At 39.6% G+C, this 20,628-nt stretch overlaps 2 protein-coding genes across 5 annotated transcripts in view; both read left to right on the plus strand.

The window, feature by feature from the left end:
• Window positions 1-5,882, plus strand: part of LOC110528191 (uncharacterized) — a 67,202-nt gene extending 61,320 nt beyond the window's left edge. For both annotated transcript variants that reach the window (XM_090241417.1, XM_090241418.1), the window contains 4 exons: window positions 39-170; window positions 3,487-3,589; window positions 3,847-3,896; window positions 4,220-5,882. In XM_090241417.1, coding sequence (XP_090097543.1) covers window positions 39-170; window positions 3,487-3,589; window positions 3,847-3,896; window positions 4,220-4,247 — 313 coding nt within the window. In that variant the 3' untranslated portion in view covers window positions 4,248-5,882. The remainder of the gene's footprint in view (window positions 1-38; window positions 171-3,486; window positions 3,590-3,846; window positions 3,897-4,219) is intronic.
• Window positions 5,883-12,106: 6,224 nt separating this feature from the next.
• Window positions 12,107-20,174, plus strand: LOC110528193 (E3 ubiquitin-protein ligase DTX3L). Of its 3 annotated transcripts, none has more exons than XM_021610052.3 (10): window positions 12,107-12,538; window positions 13,166-13,252; window positions 15,873-15,953; window positions 16,054-16,149; window positions 16,328-16,381; window positions 16,590-16,830; window positions 17,112-17,284; window positions 17,405-18,940; window positions 19,083-19,300; window positions 19,554-20,174. In XM_021610052.3, the coding sequence occupies exons 2-10, from the start codon at window positions 13,211-13,213 to the stop codon at window positions 19,621-19,623; spliced, it is 2,511 nt and encodes an 836-aa protein (XP_021465727.3). In that variant the 5' UTR covers window positions 12,107-12,538; window positions 13,166-13,210; the 3' UTR covers window positions 19,624-20,174. The 3 variants fall into 3 exon arrangements, with proteins under 3 accessions (XP_021465727.3, XP_021465726.3, XP_036839631.2); XM_021610051.3 differs by having other exon boundaries at window positions 12,292-12,726; XM_036983736.2 differs by lacking the exon at window positions 12,107-12,538 and adding an exon at window positions 12,548-12,726 and having other exon boundaries at window positions 13,146-13,252.
• Window positions 20,175-20,628: the final 454 nt, after the last annotated feature.

A 20,628-nucleotide genomic window follows, 5' to 3' on the forward strand; every position in this document is an offset into this window, starting at 1 on the left:
TTAAGGCCATGGATCACATGTTATGTGTTTGTGTATAGGGATCTGGAGTCGCCCAGTAAAGACGGTCTAGACACCTACGTCTCCCTCATGCTGCTGCCCGACAAAAACAAGGCCACCAAGAGGAAGACAAGCATCAAGAAGAGAGACCTCAACCCAGAATATAACGAAAGGTGTGTGATGTTATCAGCATTGGCGTGTGTGTGTCAGGGTTTCCGTTAGGAAAATGCGGCGCTCGACAAGCGACGGAAGATTTTCATTTATTGGACTTTTGAGAAATTGACCGGTCATCGATATGCATTGCGTGCATATCCCAGGGTGTCCACTCTCTCAGCCAGCACCATAAATAAACAAGGGCCAAGTGAACCACATTTACATGTCCTTAAAATCAGCCTATAACAAATTGCCAAAATACAATTCCTTGTGTTTCGATGTGTAGCATATACAATCTATATTGCCTTATTCGTTTTTACTTTCCTAAAACAATAATTGTCCACCTCACAGTTCAGCTGTATGATATAGAGATAAATATGCCGGTGGCATGCTACGACACCGACATGCTTTTCTTTATCCTTGTCAGATAGGCTTCTGCTATACAGATATAGGTGTACAGAAAGACACTAATTCGTAAATGTTCTATAAAGATAAACATTATGTTGTTAGATTATAGGAGTAACACTGGTAGACCTAAAACATTCATCACCTCAAGATCAACTGTCGAAGTCAGTTGGAGCGCCAGTACACACTGCCTTAATATCATAGGTCTGCAGTATAACAGGCTAATAGCCACACCAAACCTTAACAAAAGTTTCTAAACTTTATTAGGGTAAAATAAATAGTAAGTCAAGCAATTGTTTACAGGGAAAATACGAGCAGGATATTATATTGCGGCAAACATTACAGTTGGAACTTAATTTGGTCAAAGAAAATGGCTCAACAGAATGAAGCAAAACACTTGCAAACTGGTTTAAACCTTCTAAAAAATGTTGAACCGTTTATATTACAGCAATTACCAAGAAAGGCTAGTGCCTAATGATATCTATTTTACAACAGGCCTATTAATAACCGTCTTAAACTAAATATAGAGCACACAATTTTGTTTCATTCAAACTTAATTTGAATGAAACAAAACATGTTTTGTATATTTAAAGAACTGGTTTAGATAGTAAATAGGCCTACAATAATAAAAATGTAATTAAAAAAGTTTAAAAAATTGCATCCTACCTGCATAGTGAATTGCACAGTAGCCTGCATTTGGACACACCAACATTATTCTCATTTTTATCCACTACAACATGAAAACTTGTCCATACGGAGGACTTTCCCCTTGTAGGCTTTTCACTATAGGCATACTCTCTAACTTTTGTTTTATTTCAATGAAAAAGGCCTCCATCTTCGCAATCAACAGTAACCCAAGGCTTCTCTGTCCCATCAGCAGCGCGCATGTAAGGCAACATGCAAGGAGTGAGAGAATAGTGCTGAGAACAGTGCCTTCAGAAAGTATTGTGTTACAGCCTGAGTTGAAAATTGATCCAATTGAGATATGAAAAATACCCCATAATGTCAGTGGAATTTTTGAAATTAATTGAAAATTAAAAGCTGAAATGTCTTGAGTCCATAAGTACTCAACCCCTTTGTTATGGCAAGCCTAAATAAGTTCAGGAGTAAAAATGTGCTTAACAAGTCATATAATAAATTGCATGGACTCACTCTGTACAATAAGTGTTTAACATGATTTTTTAATGACTACCTCATCTCTGTACCCCACACATATAATTAATTATCTGTAAGGTCCCTCTGTTGAGCAGTTATTTTCAAACACAGATTCAAACACAAAGACAAGGGAGGTTTTCCAAATGACTCGCAAAGAAGGGCACCTATTGGTAGATTATAAAAAAAACATTGAAAATCCCTTTGAGCATTGTGAAGTTATTGATAACACTTTGGATGGTGTATCAATACACTCAGTCACTACAAGGATACCTGCATCCTTTCTAACTAAGTTGCCGGAGATTATTTCACAATAAGGTCAATGGTGACTTTAAAATAGTTACAATGGCTGTGATTGGAAAAAACTGAGAATGGATAAACATTGTAGTTACTCCACAATACTAACCTAATTGACAGTGACAAGAAGGAAGCCTGTACAGAATACAAATATTCAAAAACATGCATCCTGTTTGCAATAAGATACTAAAGTAACCTGCAAAGAAATTAAGTTTATGTCCTGAATAAAAAGTGGTATGTTTGGGGCAAACACAAAACATCACTGAGTACCACTTTTCATATTTTCAAGCATGGCTGGATCATGTTATGGGTGTTTATTTTTTTATTTAACTATGAAAGTCAGTTAAGAACAATTTATTATTTTCAATGAAGGAACAGTGGGTTAACTGCCTGGTCAGGTGCAGAACGACAGATTTGTACCTTGTCAGCTCGGGGATTTAACCACTAGGCTACCCTGCCGCCCCGCTTGCCATTGGCAAGGACTAGGGATTTTTTTAATGATAAAACAACATGGAATAGAGATAAACACAGGCAAAATCCTAGAGGAAAACCTGGTTTACTCTGCTTTCCAACAGACACTGGGAGACAAATTCACCTTTCAGCAGGACAATAACCTAAAACAAGGCCAAATATACCCTGGAGTTGCTTACCAAGATGACATTGAATGTTCCTGAGGGGTCTAGTTACAGTTTTGACTTAAATCTTCTTGAAACTCTATGGCAAGACTTGAAAATGGCTGTCTAGCAATGATCAATAACCAACTTGACAGAGCTTGAAGAATTTTTAAAATAATAATGTGCAAAGCATAACTCTGTGTGTCTCGAACTGCTTTGCTTTATCTTGGCCAGGTCGCAATTGTAAATGAGAACTTGTTCTCAACTTGCCTACCTGGTTAAATAAAGGTGAAATAAATTTTAAAATGACCCTGTAATCGCTGCCAATGGTGATTCTAACATGTATTGACTCAGGAGGTTGAATACTTATCTAATCAAGATATAGTGTTTTATTTTTCATCAATTCTAACATTTGTAAAAAAAAAAATTCATCCACTTTGACATTAGTTTTTTGTGTAGATCGTTGACAAAAAAAATGACGAATCCATTTTAATCTAACTTTGTAACACAACAGAATGCAGCCCGCTACAATTTTATTAATCGGCATTTCATTTATTTTATCTGCCAAAAGCCGTCAATTACCAGCTAACAGAAACCCTGGTGTGTGTGTTAGTTATGATCCTCGTGGGTACTCGAAGTCCCCACAAGGATATTAACCAAGGAAGATTCTCTCTCGTGGGGACATTTCTCAGGTCCCCACGAGGACAAAGGCTATTTTAAGATTAGGGGTCATGTTTAGGTTAAACAGGATTTTGAATGCAAATCAATTTTAGGTCCCCACAATGATTGTGTGTGCACCAGTCAACAGAGTCATTTGAACCTGTGGCAGCAGAATGTAACAGTATTTTCCTCCTGTCTCTCTGTGTAGGTTTGAGTTTGAGCTGTCTGTGGAGGAGGCCAGGCGCAGGCATCTGAGTGTGTCAGTGAAGAACAGCAAAGCCTCCTTCAGGAGCAGCGATCTCATTGGACAGGTCAGCCAGGATTTGGATTACTGCTTCTGCTATTATGGCTATACTGTACTCATCATACTGTACTATCAGCTGGGTAACTTCGGAGTGAACATGGGAGTCTGTACTTTTTTACAAGCAATGCGCACCTTTCTCACCTGGTGTAGATGATGATTCATGCTTCTGTTCTACTCAAGCAAAATCATAACAGTATTATGTAATTACCACTTGTTTAGAATGGTGTATACTAATACATATTAACACCAAACTGTCTTTTTCAGGTGCAGATAGAGCTGGCTCAGATTGACCTGGCCTCAGGGGTCACAGAATGGTGAGTAGTAGCCATAAAACAGAAAGTGGGTGACTAGTGCCTAGATTCAATCCGGAATGGGGAAGATCTGAAATTGAAAGGCAATGTTCCCACGTTTTTGGAGACTGCAGTCACGGTAAACACTGCATATGTCGGCTCAATCAGAAAATACCTTTAAATCTCAATCACGCTATTGCGCAGATCTTCCGCGCTCCGGATTTAATTTAGCCCTTATTGATTGTGAGTGTAAAGGTCGGTTGGCCGAAATTTGTACATTTGTACTGTTATTATGTTTGCATCTTCTCATTGGAGATCAACTATTTAATCCTCCTCCCCTCCCCCAGGTTTGACTTGAAACAGGAAGCTGAATAATGGATCTGTCATACCACAGGGTTAAAGTTCACCTGTACAGCCTAACTCACGCCGATGCCTTCCCCCACCTACCACTGCTGCAGCCTTCCCTGTCCTATCACCTGTTAATGTCTATCTCTAAATATCTACATATCAATATTATCACTAAAGACAGGGCTCAATAGGTCAGATCCTGGATTGAACCAGGAGAAAGTCTGTATTATATAGTTTCATCTGAAGTTTATACCTAGTATTAATAGTTAAGCTCAAAATGTGTACATACTTATGAAAAGGTTGAAGGTTATACCTGCATACTTTAAGAACTGATGAGGGTTATACCCGTTTATTAAGGTTACTTTTGAAGTTTACATTAATAACTTGTTAGGGATATTTGAAGATCATATGAAGGTTATGTACGTTAAAGGTTAATGTACTAATGAACGATAGCTACATGCATTTATCTTGCTAAAGTAATATCAGTAAGGAAGGAGTTAATATTATCAAGGTAAAGAGACTCTTGCCTGATCCAGGAAGTGAATAGGGACCAGCATGCGTTGTCAGTATACGGTATCAGATTGGTATTATCAAATAACTTGTAAGCAAAGTAACAATAATTTGAAGATATCAGCAAATTCCATTATATTATGGAATGATGTTTGCTGTGGAAAATTGTTAAGTATGTTAATACTAATAGAAGGATAATGAGGAAGTAAAATGGTAAGTATGTTAATACTAATAGAAGGATAATGAGGAAGTAAAATGGTAAGTATAGTATGAGTCCTTGCGGATTGAGAGAGAAATCAGGTCCGGGACAAGGTAGCACGTCCGGTGAACAGTACACTTTAACCCAAATCCTTTACTCAGTGTCTAGTCAGGAACCTCCCTTATTAAAAGAGCATTGATTTTACTTTGCCGTATGTTATCACAGAGACTTCTATAGTATATACTGTACCAATGGGGCGGCAGGGTAGCCTAGTGGTTAGAGCGTTGGACTAGAAAGGTTGCAAGTTCAAATCCCCAAGCTGACTAGGTACAAATCTGTCATTCTGCCCCTGAACGGGCAGTTCCTAGGCCGTCATTGAAAATAAGAATTTGTTCTTAACTGACTTGCCTAGTTAAAGGTGTATATATATATAAACAGTACTGCCATCCATGCGAAATTCAGCCAATTATCAAGGCACTCTGATATTACAGATACTGACCAGTGAGGTTCAAAAGTGTCATGGAGTGTTATTCATTTCTAACTAATACAAAAAAAGTATTTATCTGTTGCCATTTGTATTTTACTAATTCATCATATATTTTTACTTGCCCTTGTGTTGCTATGCTGCTTTGTGTTTTGATGTGTATCTTTGTTTTTTTAACACATTACAATTGTGCATATATTCATCCTTTCTAGCAGGGTTGTGCTCAATTCAGAATGAAAGGAATGCCTCAAATTCCAATAAAATTACTGAATTTTAATTGAAGTAGTAAATGGGATATATTCTTTGGTATCCTGAAGTGTGACTTTCAGATTCAATTCAATTTCAACGTATGTTTTATGACTGAATAGAATGTATTTCAATTGCACTGAATTCAATTCAAATCTGAAAAAGATTATCCTAAAATCAGTGTGCATCGTGGCAGTCAAATAAAGTTTTTGCACCCAAAAAATGATGTGGTCTTATCTATCATACATGAGTTTTTTATAACTGTTGCAGTCTTACTATCATGATAACGATCAGCGGTAACTACAGAACCAATCTGTAGCCCTGAGAAGTGAAAACCTGGACCGCAACAACCTGATGTCAACTTGCAGTATCACAAATACCTTTTCTGTAAAATTGCCTTTGTCAAGGTGTCCCCCTCCTCTCTGACCTAGTAGCTAGCTGGAAATGCAGGGTTAGTCACATGACACTAGGCAACAAAAAAAAGGCATGCCACAGTTAGGCACACCTGGCATGGCAAGCGTGGGAACCTAGCTAACTAAAATATAAACTAGCTAGCTAGCATAGCAGTGAATAAGCCACCCCCCTAATTAGCTATGTCAAACATGAGGTATGTTTGACAGCACAATACTTTATTTTTGGGGGGGGACAAACTCGATATACTTTGAAATGCTGAAAGCCAGATCGAAACAGTAGAAATGATAATGGACCTACATGCATACAGTTTGACTGTGTCCAGCTCGCTAATAATCCCCAAAATGAAAGCTAGACAGTTAAGGAGCATAGGAAATTAGTGGACAATTATTTGCAAATTTGTAAGGAAACGAAATAACACATTATGGTCCTCCAGACCTCGTTGCAGACTAAATGTGGACCCAGGGGGAAAACATTTTTTTGACACCCCTGAGCTAGAACCATAAATGATAACTCCAGTGTGATGACTTGTTCAGGGGCCTAATTTATAAACCGTGTGTCAGTACAAAACATACCCCAAAATGTGTGAGTGCCAGTATTCACGCAAACGTTGGCATTTATTTTTTAAAATTGCTTGAGTTTAGAATGTGCTTAGCTTCCTGCACACTTTAGACCATGCGATGCGCACACCTTCTAAACGTCACTCCCTTTCAGATGCTCTATTCAGTAGAATTTAACAGATGAACAGACAGTTAATATTTTGCTTTGAAGTGTTTAGGCTACCTATGCCTACTGATCTTTTTTCATTTTTGGAGTAGACATACAAGACAATGTTTCAGAATCCGCAGGCAGTGTTTAGTTTAGGGAAAAAGTAAACAAAATATTATTGAATCTGTTTACAGGTCCACAACATTTTGCATTTTTTTTTGTTCAGTAAATGTCAAATACAGCACATAAACTGAAAAAGTTTTAAACATTCTGCCAACACCTCCAAGTACTTTATATCAAGTTTGCCATTGTTTTTTACTATAGAATCTGCCTTTACCTAATTCCTATAGGCCTACTTCCAAAGTATACAGCAAATAAGGGCATTATTGTCACAGTACCATCAGGAAGTATTCACACACATCTTGACATTGTCCACATTTTGTTGTGTTACAGCCTGAATGTAAAATTTGTGTCACTGGCCTACACCTTATGTCAAAGTGGAATATGATTTTAGAAATGTTTACAAATTAATTTAAAATTAAAAGCTGAAATGTCTTCAGTCAACAAATATTCAACCCCTTTGTTATGGCAAGCCTAAATAAGTTCAAGAGTAAAGATTTAGTTAACAAGTCACGTAATAAGTTGTATGGAATCACTCTGTGTGCAATAAGTGTTTAACATGATTTTGAATGACTACCTCATCTCTGTACCCCACACATACAATTTCAGTGGGGAGAATTTGATAACCTGCAAAATCGGCAGTGTTTTCTACTTACAAAGCATGTAGAGGTCTGTCATTTTTATCATAGGTACACTTCAACTGTGAGAGAGAATCTAAAACAAAAATCCAGAAAATCACATTGTAGGATTTAATGAACTTGTTTGCAAATTATGGTGGAAAATAAGTATTTGGTCAATAACAAAAGTTTCTCAATACTTTTGTTATATACCCTTTGCTGGCAATGACAGAGGTCAAACGTTTTCTGTAAGTCTTCACAAGGTTTTCACACACTGTTGCTGGTATTTTGGCCCATTCCTCCATGCAGATCTCCTCTAGAGCAGTGATGTTTTGGGGCTGTTGCTGGGCAACACGGACTTTCAACTCCCTCCAAAGATTTTCTATGGGGTTGAGATCTGGAGACTGGCTAGGCCACTCCAGGACCTTGAAATGCTTCTTACGAAGCCACTCCTTCATTGCCTGGGCGGTGTGTTTGGGATCATTGTCATGCTGAAAGACCAAGCCACGTTTCATCTTCAATGCCCTTGCTGATGGAAGGAGGTTTTCACCCAAAATCTCACGATACATGGCCCCATTCATTCACTTTCCTTTACACGGATCAGTCGTCCTGGTCCCTTTGCAGAAAAACAGCCCCAGAGCATGATTTTTTTCAACCCCTTGCTTCACAGTAGGTATGGTGTTCTTTGGATGCAACTCAGCATTCTTTGTCCTCCAAACACGACGAGTTGAGTTTTTACCAAAAAGTTACATTTTGGTTTCATCTGACCATATGACATTCTCCCAATCTTCTTCTGGATCATCCAAATGCTCTCTAGCAAACTTCAGACGGGCCTGGACATGTACTGGCTTAAGCAGGGGGACACGTCTGGCACTGCAGGATTTGAGTCCCTGGCGGCGTAGTGTGTTACTGATGGTATGCTTTGTTACTTTGGTCCCAGCTCTCTGCAGGTCATTCACTACGTCCCCCCGTGTGGTTCTGGGTCTTTTGCTCACCGTTCTTGTGATCATTCTGACCCCACGGGGTGAGATCTTGCGTGGAGCCCCAGATCGAGGGAGATTGTCAGTGGTCTTGTATGTCTTCCATTTCCTAATAATTGCTCCCACAGTTGATTTCTTCAAACCAAGCTGCTTACCTATTGCAGATTCAGTCTTCCCAGCCTGGTGCAGGTCTACAATTTTGTTTCTGGTGTCCTTTGACAGCTCTTTGGTCTTGGCCATAGTGGAGTTTGGAGTGTGACTGTTTGAGGTTGTGGACAGGTGTCTTTTATACTGATAACAAGTTCAAACAGGTGCCATTAATACAGGTAACAAGTCTGTCAGAGAGTGAACACAGATATTCACAAACTGAGCGTGAGGCCCTTGCATTGGTTTGGGCTTGTGACATGCTTCACCCGTATGTATATGGCAGGGAATTTGATCTAGTGACTGATCATAAGGCGTTGGAGGCTATTTACAGTCCTCGCTCAAAGCCATGAGTTCGCATCGAACAGTGGGTGCGGAGACTACAACCGTATGACTTTCGTGTTGTCCACATACCAGGGAAAAACAACATTGCTGACCCTCTGTCTCGTCTAATTGGAAAGACTACGGTGAAAGTCACACATGGAGCATGTGAGATTTGTGGCTGTGAACGCAACTCCAAATGCAATGAGCACAAGGGAAGTGGAGAAAGCATCAGCTACAGATGAAGAGCTAAGAGAGGTGAGAAATGCTATTCAGAGTGGGTGTGCATATGCCTGGAGACATGCCAGGCATATGCACAGATTGCAAATTAAATGTGTGTAATTGGACAATTAGTCCTAAGGGGAACACCCATTGTTTTGCCACATGCACTTTATGCCAGGTCTCTATCCTTAGCTCACGAGGGACATTTGGGCATTGTAGGCACAAAACAACATCTCAGGAGTAAAGTATGGTGGCTGGGCATGGACAAGGCTGCAGAGAGACACGTCAAGTCATGCCATGGTTGTCAGACTGTAGTACGAGCAGATGTGCCAGAACCGCAGAGACCCACAGTGCTACCTGATGGGCCGTGGCAGGACGACGCCACTGACCTATTGTTACCACTACCAACTGGACACTCAATATTAGTAGTTGTAGACTATTATAGCAGATAATATGAATATGATCTCATGCAATCTATTACCGCAGAAAAGGTGATTGATAGTCTGGAGACTATTTTCAGTTGTCATGGTCTACCATTAATAATCTGATCGGATTGTGGCCCACAGTACATGTTATCCCAGTTCCAGAACTTCTGCCAGGAAAATGGGATTCAGCATGGAAAAATTATGCCACAATGGGCATAGGCAAATGGTGAAGCGGCAAAATGTCTCCCTCATGAAATGGATTCGCATTGCACTAGCTGAGGGGCTGGACTGGAAGCGGGAGGTAGGCAAGTACGTGACAGTCTATAGGTCCATTGATCACTCTACCACGAGCAAGAGCCCAGCTGAACTCCTTTTCAAAATGAAAATTCCAGATATAGCTACACCACAGAGTGACCTGGAGACACAGGACTATGATGCTGAGCAGAAAGGGAAAACCAAGATCTATGCAGACAACCTTTGCAGAGCCAAACACTCTGACGTGGACATTGGAAATTAGGTTCTCCTAAAACAGGACAAAACAGACAAGTTCACAACAACCTTCAACAAGACACCACACACTGTGATCAATAAAGAGGGAAACAATGCAGTTGTTAAATCTTCAACCCGAGCCAGGTACTCAAGGAATAAAGCATTTGGGAAGAGGTATACAATTGAGGAACCAGATCCACAACTAAAGTACACCTCACAACTGAAAGAGACTGTGGAACAGAGTCCTACTCTGAGATATTACATTGAATCCAAACCAGAGACTACCTGTTAGGGATCACCACAAAGACCAGATTCCCAAGCCAGTCACAGATAAATTAAACTGCCACAGAAGTTAACACTGCATAACACTGCAAGGGGTAAAGAAAACCAGTATAAACTGAAAAAGGAGGACAAATGCAAAGACTCAATGTTTGAATTATGTTGTGAAAAAGGTGCAGAATGGTTTGCTGCAGTAAGAAAGAAAAAAAACAATACTGTTTTGTTTTGCTTAGAAGTAAGCTTAAAAGGAAAGTCTATTTGGGCCCCTGAGTAGCACAGCGTTCTAAGACACTGCATCTCAGTGCTTGAGGCGTCACTACAGACTCTGGTTTAGATTTTTTATTCTATTTATTTCACCTTTATTTAACCAGGTGGCCAGTTGAGAACAAGTTCTCATTTACAACTGCGACCTGGCCAAGATAAAGCAAAGCAGTGCGACAAAAACAACAGAGTTACACATGGGATAAACAAAGGTACAGTCAATAACACAATAGAAAAATCTATATACAGTGTGCAAATGTAGTAAGTCATTTTGGATTGGAGATGTTTAATGTGAGTCTGGAAGGAGAGTTTACAGTCTAACCAGATACCTAGTATTTGTAGATCCCATAGGGCGGCGCACAATTGGCCCAGCGTTGTCCGGGTTAGGGTTTTGCCAGGGTAGGCCGTCATTGTAAATAAGAATGTGTTCTTAACTGACTTGGCTAATTATTATAAAGGTTGCATAAAAAAACTAAAATTAGGAGAACAGAAATAACAACATAAAACAGATTTCAGATTTCGGTAACAAAGGTTGCTATACAGGTAAAGAATGAGTGTGGTTGTGTATGTCAGGTTGACATTGAAGTTCATATCCAAGTAAAGGGGGATGTTGTGTATTGATGTGATGTACGGATATATGACGTCACCACGTCAATAAAAGGAATGTGTGGCTTTTTACATGGACAGTGATGTAGTAGAAACATGTTGAATTTTACCCCCGAGTCTGGTTGATTCAATTCAGTATAATATCTTAACTTAGCCCACATAGTAAGTATAGGACTGAACAGCTGCTACTAGCTAGCTAATTCAATCACATCAGTCGAGTAGGATGAAACATTAACTAACGTTACATGTCAGTTACACTACTAGCTCAGCACTGGGAATAAACCAGTGTTTGCTCATAGGTCTGCGGACAGAGCTCAGTTTTTATGTCATACATAATTATTGATGTATTTTATAGGCTCATCAGAAACGTCCAGATCCTGAAATAGGCCAAACTAGAAACTGCTCTCCATGGGTCATGTGTAGATCCTAGCATATGACGCGATTTTCAACAGACTGTGGCTGCCTGCCCCATGATTAAATGCCTCAATAATGGAATACCGAATGACATTCATGCTTTCCTGTAAAATCGAGTGGTTATGTTGTCGAAACTCATAGGTACTCACGCTTGTGTTGATCAGTTGTATGTTATTGAGCCTATCCACAATTATATAGACTACAGGTTAAAGTGCTTAAGGTTGTAAAAGTTGTGGAAGTGGCTGCCTCACAGAGCTAAGCCAATTTGGACTGGACACGTGACCCACTACAGTGACTGTCAATCATCAAATCATTGGAATGAAATTAAAATAAAAAATAAATAAATAAAAAGTTTGTTCGATGACATATGTAAGATTAAAAAAATTAAGAAAAAAATAATTTATAATTTCTGTGTTGTCAGGATGCCACGAATATTAACTGGCCAAAATTTATGGTGCACGGGTTGAACCAGAACGGATCATTAAAACCATGAAATCATTATTTCGTTTCTCGTTATTTAATATAACCTTCAAAATAAACGTGTGTTGTTTGAGTTCAGATTCAATCAAATAAATGAGCAACGACCCTTTGCTCGTTTTTTTTGTATTTTATCTTGTCATCTACTAGGAAATATTATTGGCCAGAAAGTACACGGACCCGACTAGATGCAATATCTCTTTGGCAGGAGTAGCCTATTTGGACTAGTCCGCCGACAACACATTAATTGAAAGAGTCAACGATTTAATCAATATATTTACCTTTAAAAAACGATAATTGTATTTTGTTTGGAAGTTGGATCGTGAGAATAAAGGCTATACCGTATTTTCATGTACCGTCTATGTGGATTGTGGTTAATTTGGTCCATCCCCCGGATGCAGTACAGTGAGTAATAATTTTAGCAAATTAAACCCTACAATGGGCCATAGCTGTGATACTACCCCTCTTTTGACGGAAAGTGCGTCTAGCTAGGCAGCTATAGTGTTGCATTCTTGAATCATCGTTACTTTCGTTTTCGCTTCCACGTCTACAAATTAGATGACATTAGAAACTGAGACAGTTGTACACGCCTGGTATGTAACTTAGACAATATTTTAGCAAAACTTCGGGCCCACCTGGCACCAAAAACAATTTAATAAACTATAGCATAGCCGTAAAGTTAAAATAGAAAATATGCATAGAAAATTACAAGTTCATAATGTTCTTTTTTTATCATTTGAATAATCGGTGAATTAAATAAATTGAACAATGTATTATTCTCGATGTGTATTTATGTTTTAATCTAAAACTACGCGCGTTATATTCTAACTTGGACTATTCATTCGGATTTAGTAGCCTCAAGTTTTTTAGGCTACTAAATCGAGATAGGCTATCGTCAACCTTGGGCTGTGTTGCAACTTGTGAAACGAAAGTGATACTATTTTCTGTGGCGTCGCGAGTTGGCACAAAACGGCCATGAGATTTTCGTATTGATGATATTCATCCAACAAAGGCCTATTTCCTGCTGTGTAGGACACACTGCATTTGACCGGGTGAAGCAAGAAGACTTAAATCAACATGGCAGAAAATGACGTTGACATGCTGGATGTGTGTGATAATGTGAGTAGGCTGGTTTGAGGACAAATACTTGAGTACCTTTAATATTGCAGCGATCGAAAGCAACACCCAGCTAACCTCGTTAAGAGGTTCAGATTTCATGGCGTAACTGTTAACATGCTGACCGCATCTCTCCTCCATGTTGATTTTGTCCGCCTACTAGACGTGACCAGGACACGCAGGTTGACATATGAAAACTAACTCTGAACCAACTATATTCATTTGGAGACAGGTCGAAAAGCATTAAACATTTATGCTAGCTAGCTTGCAAATTTTTCCTGGGATATAAACATTGGGTTGTTATTTTACCTGAAATGCACAAGGTCCTCTACTCCAACAATTAATCCACAGATAAAATGGTAACAGTTAGTTTATAGTAATATCTCCTCCTTCAAGCTTCTTCTTTTGAACTTTATATGGTGTTTGGAAACCAACTTTAAGGTGCATTACCACCACCAACTGGACTGTGGACCTCAGTTCACCTATCAATCACCCACGTAGGTATATGCTCCTAAAAACTGATGGGAGAGGTGGAACTTGCAGCATGTCAAGCTTCACAAGTAAAACCAAGTTCTATTGTAGCGCCTGGCTACACTGATGCTCATTGACACACACGAGCAGTGAGGGTGCAATGATTGAATAACATGTATGTGTACATTTATTTTGCAACGCGTGCGGTGTGGTCAGTATGTAATGTGTTGGATTGGGTTATGGTCCCGGTCGGGGCTACTTCCAAATTCATTACATTGGTGTCAGAAGTGGAGTGGGGTGGGGTGGGGCGGGATGGACTTAGTAAAGAAAAACACCTAGCAACCTGGTCAAGAGGTTTGGATCTCTTGGAGAGTAACTGCGTTGGGTTGACAGTCACTGGACCCGGGTTCCTGGAATATGAATTCGCTACAATATTTATACATTAACTTATTTTTAGCCAAACAGCAGCTTGTTTGATATAATGGGTATATTATTTTGGATATTGAACAGCAGTAATAGATAAGTTGTTTGACATAAATTCTCAATTTCTAACAGTTTTTAATTAAACGTATCATCTTAGTAGACATTCTTATCCAGAGCGATTTAGGATTAAGTGCCTTGCTCAAAAGCACATTGACAGATTTTACATCTAGTCGGCTCAGGGATTCAAGCCATCTGTTACTGTCCCAATGCTCTCAACCACTAGGCTACCTTCCACCTTTTAATCTTAAAGGACAAAGGGAACTAACTACCTCTTACTTTCTTCACAGATAATTGTGCACTTGCAACACTCAACAGTAAATTCTCCTGATACTGGTAGCAGTGAATCTGCATGAGAGCACCAATCACAGCAATGGCCACATGACAATTCCCAAGGGCAGGTTTATAGCATAAGTACTGTATCAAACGATGCAGCTGGGATAGCCAGGGATATTCTTAATAAGCAATAAGGCCCGAGGGGGTGTGGTGTATTGCCATTATATACTGAACAAAATATAAACACAGCATTCAATAATTTTACTGAGTTGCAGTTCATATAAGGAAATCAGTCAATTGAAATTAATTAGGCCCTAATCTATGGATTTCACATGACTGGGCAGGGGCGCAGCCATGGGTAGGCATACGCCTATCTACTTCGGAGCCATGTCCACACACTAGGGAGCCCTACAAAAGGGCTTTATTAGAGACAGAAATACTCCTCAGTTTCATCAGCTGTCTGGGTGGCTGGTCTCAGACGATCCCGCAGGTGAAGACGACAGATGTGGAGATCCTGGGATGGCGACAGAGGCGGCTTATGGTAGAGAAATTAACATTAAATTATCTGGCAAAAGCTCTGGTGGGCATACCCACAGTTAGCATACCAATTCCACGCTCCCTCAAAACTTGACACATCTGTGGCATTGTGTTGTGACAAACCTGCACATTTTAGACTGGCCTTTTGTCCCCAACACAAGGTTCACCTGTGATCATGCTATTTAATAAGCTTCTTGATATGCCACAGCTGTCAGGTGGATGGAGTATCTTGGCAAAGGAGAAATGCACACTAACAGAGATGTAAACAAATTTGTGCAAAACATTTGAGAGAAATAAGCTTTTTTTCATATGGAACATTTCATGTTTTATTTCAGCTCATGAAACATGGGACCAACAACACATTACATTTAGTCTTTATATTTTTGTTCAGTATACCATGTCTAAGAACTGTTATTAAAGGCTCTGCATGGTCAATCCGATGTCTGCAGTGGCCGTACAGCATTTACCGCAATACAGCCTCTACAGAAGTCAGGGCATTCATACTTCTTGTGCTGCTCATAGCAGAGTTGTTGTAAAGGTCGTGGTCAAGGAAGTGAGTTCGTGTTTATACAGGACCTCCCGCTCCCACCTACCGTCAACCAATCATGTCTATACGGAGCCCTCCGCATTCTTTAAAAATGTATGTAAATATAAAGCTATTCATGAGAGGGTATACTTAATGTTTTACCTAAAAGGTGGCTAAGTAACTTATGTGGAACTAGACGAACCAAACAGTAGTTTGCTTGTGTTCGAATTAGATTATATGAGAACCACATTTCTTCAGGAAGAGAAACTGCACAATGAAAATTGCACTATGTGAAAATCTACAACCCGTACACATCTCGCTCTTCTCTTGCAGTCTGACCCAGCCTTGGCTGCCAGTAGAGCACCGCACTATCCACAATGGACGTCTCCTAGCCCCCATGGGAGAGGTGATATGGTAGGTATTGTTTTTCTTACGTGGAATAATTTAATACCACAATTATGAAATGTGCTATTCTGGGATGAGTGAAAATATTAACCCCTCCTATCTCTTTTAGACCTATTCTTCAGGAACAAGTGGGGAGCCAGTGATAGTAACACAGCCACATTCATGTCCTAGCAGTCACACCCAAAGGACTGTTTTGACTGATAAGGTAAGGAGTAAACAGTGTAATTATGATCATGTCAACTAGTCTCTGACTCAGGCGATTTTATCTTTATCATACCTGTTTGCATAGACTATCCAATGCTGTTTCATGAAGTTACCAAAACCAATCACAATTAAAGTTAGGGTAAGATCAACATCATACTGATGTTCAGTTATTCTTTCAGAACCTGTATTTGACAGATGATGAATCTGAAGAAGGACTGGATACACCACCCCAGGTTAACACCACAAGTTGACAATATATTTTTAAATATCTGAATGACATGTAGGACGTTATATAGTATGTAAAGTACATGTTAAAGAATAATCATTATTTTTTATGAAATGTTTTTTCTAAAGCTCTGGATGACAGAAGTAGCTATCAGAGCTAGGACTGAATAAACTGTTGCGTCAACAACCATATTTATCCTCAGACATTTTTTTCAGGATCTGAATCAAGCTAAGGTTGAAGAGAGAAAGCAGCCATCAGCATCTCCAGATGAGGCTACAGTCTACGTCACTGTGAAGTGGCCTAGGAAAGACCTTCCACCAAAATGGGAATCTACACTAGAGAAAACTCTCCAGTCATGGCTCAATAAAGACTTTGGTGATAAGACTACAGATTGTACCTTGAAAGGTCTTTATTACAATGGGTCATGGGCTGAGGCCAAGATAACTCCCTCAACAGGTGAGAATGATGGAGTCAAAAATGTGAAGTTCATTACAAAAATACCTAGTACCCATTTTAAATGTTGAGGATAAAGCCATAGTGGTGCTGCTAAGAAGAAAATATTAACATCAACAGTACATTGTGTTGCAGAGTGAATTTTTAAATGCATGCTTTTATCTGGGAACTAATATTTTATTAGATATGTCAGCATGTTTGATTTGGTTACAGTTATTCTGTTATTTTAAATCCTTTTTTGATTCTTAATGTTAATCTTAATATATTAATCTGCCCTATTGAAGATCTAAAAGTACTTCTGAATCAGAGGGCAACACAGATGACTTTCAAAGACCAGGCCAAGACAACCGCTACTGTGCAGTTTCACAAGACTGCACCATCTACATCCTGGAACCAATCAGACTTTAAACCTAGCTCAATGGATGGCTCTCCTCCAACATCACACACTCCACAGGATGTAATTGGCTTTGCTTTTGTAAATGTTTGATTATTTGATTGCATTTTCAAAATCAACTATAATATAAAAAGTATAGATGTAAGATATGTAAATATTTTTAATATTATATTTTCCCACCAGGTCAAACTCCCAATGACTGTAAGGACTATCATTGATCTCAGTGGCATCCCACATGAAGCACAGGTTGCCCTTCAGACCAGGTTCAGTCAGTACCACACTTATCACTCACTGACCTTTACTGGGAACTTTGAGGAAGTGGAGAAGTTCCAAAGAAAGGTGAACAAGGTCATCAAGGAAGCTGAGGCTAGGCCAGCAGGTGATTGGAATGGTTTAGCAGCGACACCAAGTATGACTCACAAGGGAATGAACACCCATGAAGCCCCTGGGCAAACAGAAATGAGCTTTCCAGTCCCACTGACCCTCTTTGGGTACATTAACCAGGCCTACCAGAAGGAGATGGAGGACATACAGAAAAGAAATGGAGTCAAAATCAATGCAGATGTGAAGGTGTCCATCAAAGAAGATTCAGAGAAAACAGGCAGAGATTGTCTGCTGCCCAAAGCCTACCAGGAGTTAATTGACCTCTTCCAGAAGTGTGCAGGTGATTTTCACAGCAACTCCGCACATCTGCCACACATGAATCTAGAAGACCTCCAGAATACGCTGAAGAACATCCAGAATGAGGAGTCCAGGCTGGTGCTGAATGTGTCCGCCAACAGTTGCAATGTGTTTGGGCCGAAGCAGAGCATGGTAGCAGTCAGGAAGGCTTTTGGGGTGGGCCACAGCTCCACAGTGAAGACCTTCGGAATGGATCACAGCTCCACAGATGAGGCCTTTGGATCTGGAAGGAGATCTACAGAGATTCCACAGAAGATTGTACTTGACATCAAAGACCCACTGGTGTCAAGTGGGCTGTCCATGGACCCAGCCCACTGGGAGATGATTCAAAAAATATTTGATGAACAAATAAAAGCAATCCAAAATAAATTTGGAGTAGTTTTCATGAATAATCCCTCTCAGGGGAAGGTCAGAGTGACAACCAGACCTATCAAGTCCCAACACACTGCCTCTCTGGAAAGCCACGCCATCAGAGCTCTCATGCACCTCTACCAGAAGGTTGCCACGTCAACAATGAGCTGCTATCTGCTAGACACTACCCAGGCAGGGACCGTGGGGGATATGCTGGAGAAGATCCGCTCTCGACACCAATGTGTTGGGGCAGGAGAAAAATACGGTCCCTGGAGGCTGATTGGCCTACCGGAGCATTTAGGCCCTGCTGTCAAAGAGCTTGAAGAGAAGCTGGGTGGGCCTGTGTTTAAAGAGGAAGACAAGCAGAGGATTGTGTATCCTGAAGACTTCAACACTGGAGCAGCTGAGGTGGGAGCAGCTGGAGAAGCGACATGCCCCATATGCATGGATATATTTACCAACAAGGAGAAGTTGTCGTGCACCCATGAGTTTTGTAAAGAGTGTCTGAGGCGGTCAGTGGAATCCATGGGCCCCAGCTGTCCTGTGTGTAAGGATGTGTACGGGAAGGTGGAGGGAGACCAGCCTGATGGAACAATGACACACACTATTTCTTACACCAACCTACCTGGATTCACTCAATGTGACACGATAGTTATCAACTATGATATTCCAGATGGAAAACAGACGGTAAAAGCCTCAGGTTCTTCATTATTCTGTAAATGTAAAAGTTGACAATACATTCGCTCCCAATTTCCACTGCAGTGTTTTATATTTACACAGCCATTTGTTGCCTTTGCTATTAGTTTTTGTTTACATTGTCTGTTTTCAGAGAAAACATCCCAACCCTGGAAAGCACTTCTATGGGACCCAAAGAAGGGCTTATCTACCCAATAACATAGAGGGGAATGAGGTCCTGAAGCTGCTGAAGAAAGCATTTAATCAGAGGCTGATTTTCACAGTTGGGATCTCCAGAACCACTGGGGCAGAAAACGTAGTGACCTGGAATGACATTCACCACAAAACCAACATCGGAGGAGGGGCACAAAGGTACACCATCTAAGACTATAGATATGAATACACTTCTGTATGCCTCTAGTGACTAACATAGTTAACATTTTCTTATGTCATGTATAAATGTTTTTTGTATATTTTGCATTGACTTAATTCAGGTCAAGTGTCTACTACTACCTTGTCTGGGGGAACAACATTGATCCCTCATGAGATTAAAACCAGAAGCAAGCTCAGAAATAATTGGAGAATTTGTTTAATTCAAAGTTGTGTGTGCTTTGTGTTTGCCCAGTTTCGGCTATCCTGACCATGACTACCTGAGCAGAGTGAAAGATGAGCTGAAAGCCAAAGGCATCAAATGAAGACATTTTTGGAAATAGAACAGAAGACTAGTTCAGTTGAGATTCGAAGCTGCATACTTTAAAATTATACAGAGAGGGGAAAGCTATACTACGGAATCACGATGTTTGTTGATTGTTTGCCATATCACTGTTCCCTCTCTGGGTTCTGACAATACTACAGTACAAGAGTCTCTTGGAAAATGTTTTGCTGTCAGGGACCTTTTTGGTTAAGAATCTTTGTTTTATGAAGCCATTTGTCTAAATGTCAACTTTCGAGGGATTTAGTTTTGATTGGTATACTGGTATTATTTTAGATGCTTGGATCTAGGCTAACGTGTGAGCTATGACGAAATATGGAACATTCATCTTGTTTAATTATTATGTCAGTGCTTTTAAATAGAATGGTAACATTCAGATTTAAAATCAACCTCAACATATTATAATTATCAGTTGGTGATCTCATTATTAGATAAACAGATCCACTTGCTCACTTAAGGCCCAATAAATGTGTTCTTGTGTGATTAACTCAAGTTTGTTTGATGATTGGTAATGAAAATAAAAAGTAAATTTAAGACTGATGTGGTGAATTTGGTATTAATTGTTGTATCCTCCACAATATGCACACTCTAGTCCAGTCCAGCTAGATATGAAAACACAACCACAGAAGTGACCAAACGATGTAACAACGAACTCGAAATAAAAGGCACTAAAAGAACACAAATCCAGTTGATTGTTTTCTGTACAGTTTTTAAAATTGTATTTATAACAATCTGTTATTTAGCTTGAAAGTACCAAAAACAAACATTCTCTTTCCAGAATAAAGTTTGAGCCTCCATGCATTTTGTACTATAAAAGCTGTGTAATTTCTCATAAAACAAGGACTAATCAAAAACAACTTAAATCCAAGAATGCATGTATGATTTTGCAAAAATGTTCTTTAAAGTAAAATGATTGTACTTTCTGTTCCTAGGCCGTCATTGACAATAAGAATTTGTTCTTAACTGACTTGCCTAGTTAAATAAAGGT

Source organism: Oncorhynchus mykiss, chromosome 7, assembly GCF_057628025.1.
Source record: "Oncorhynchus mykiss isolate SJ-2025 chromosome 7, ASM5762802v1, whole genome shotgun sequence".
Lineage (NCBI taxonomy): Eukaryota > Metazoa > Chordata > Actinopteri > Salmoniformes > Salmonidae > Oncorhynchus > Oncorhynchus mykiss.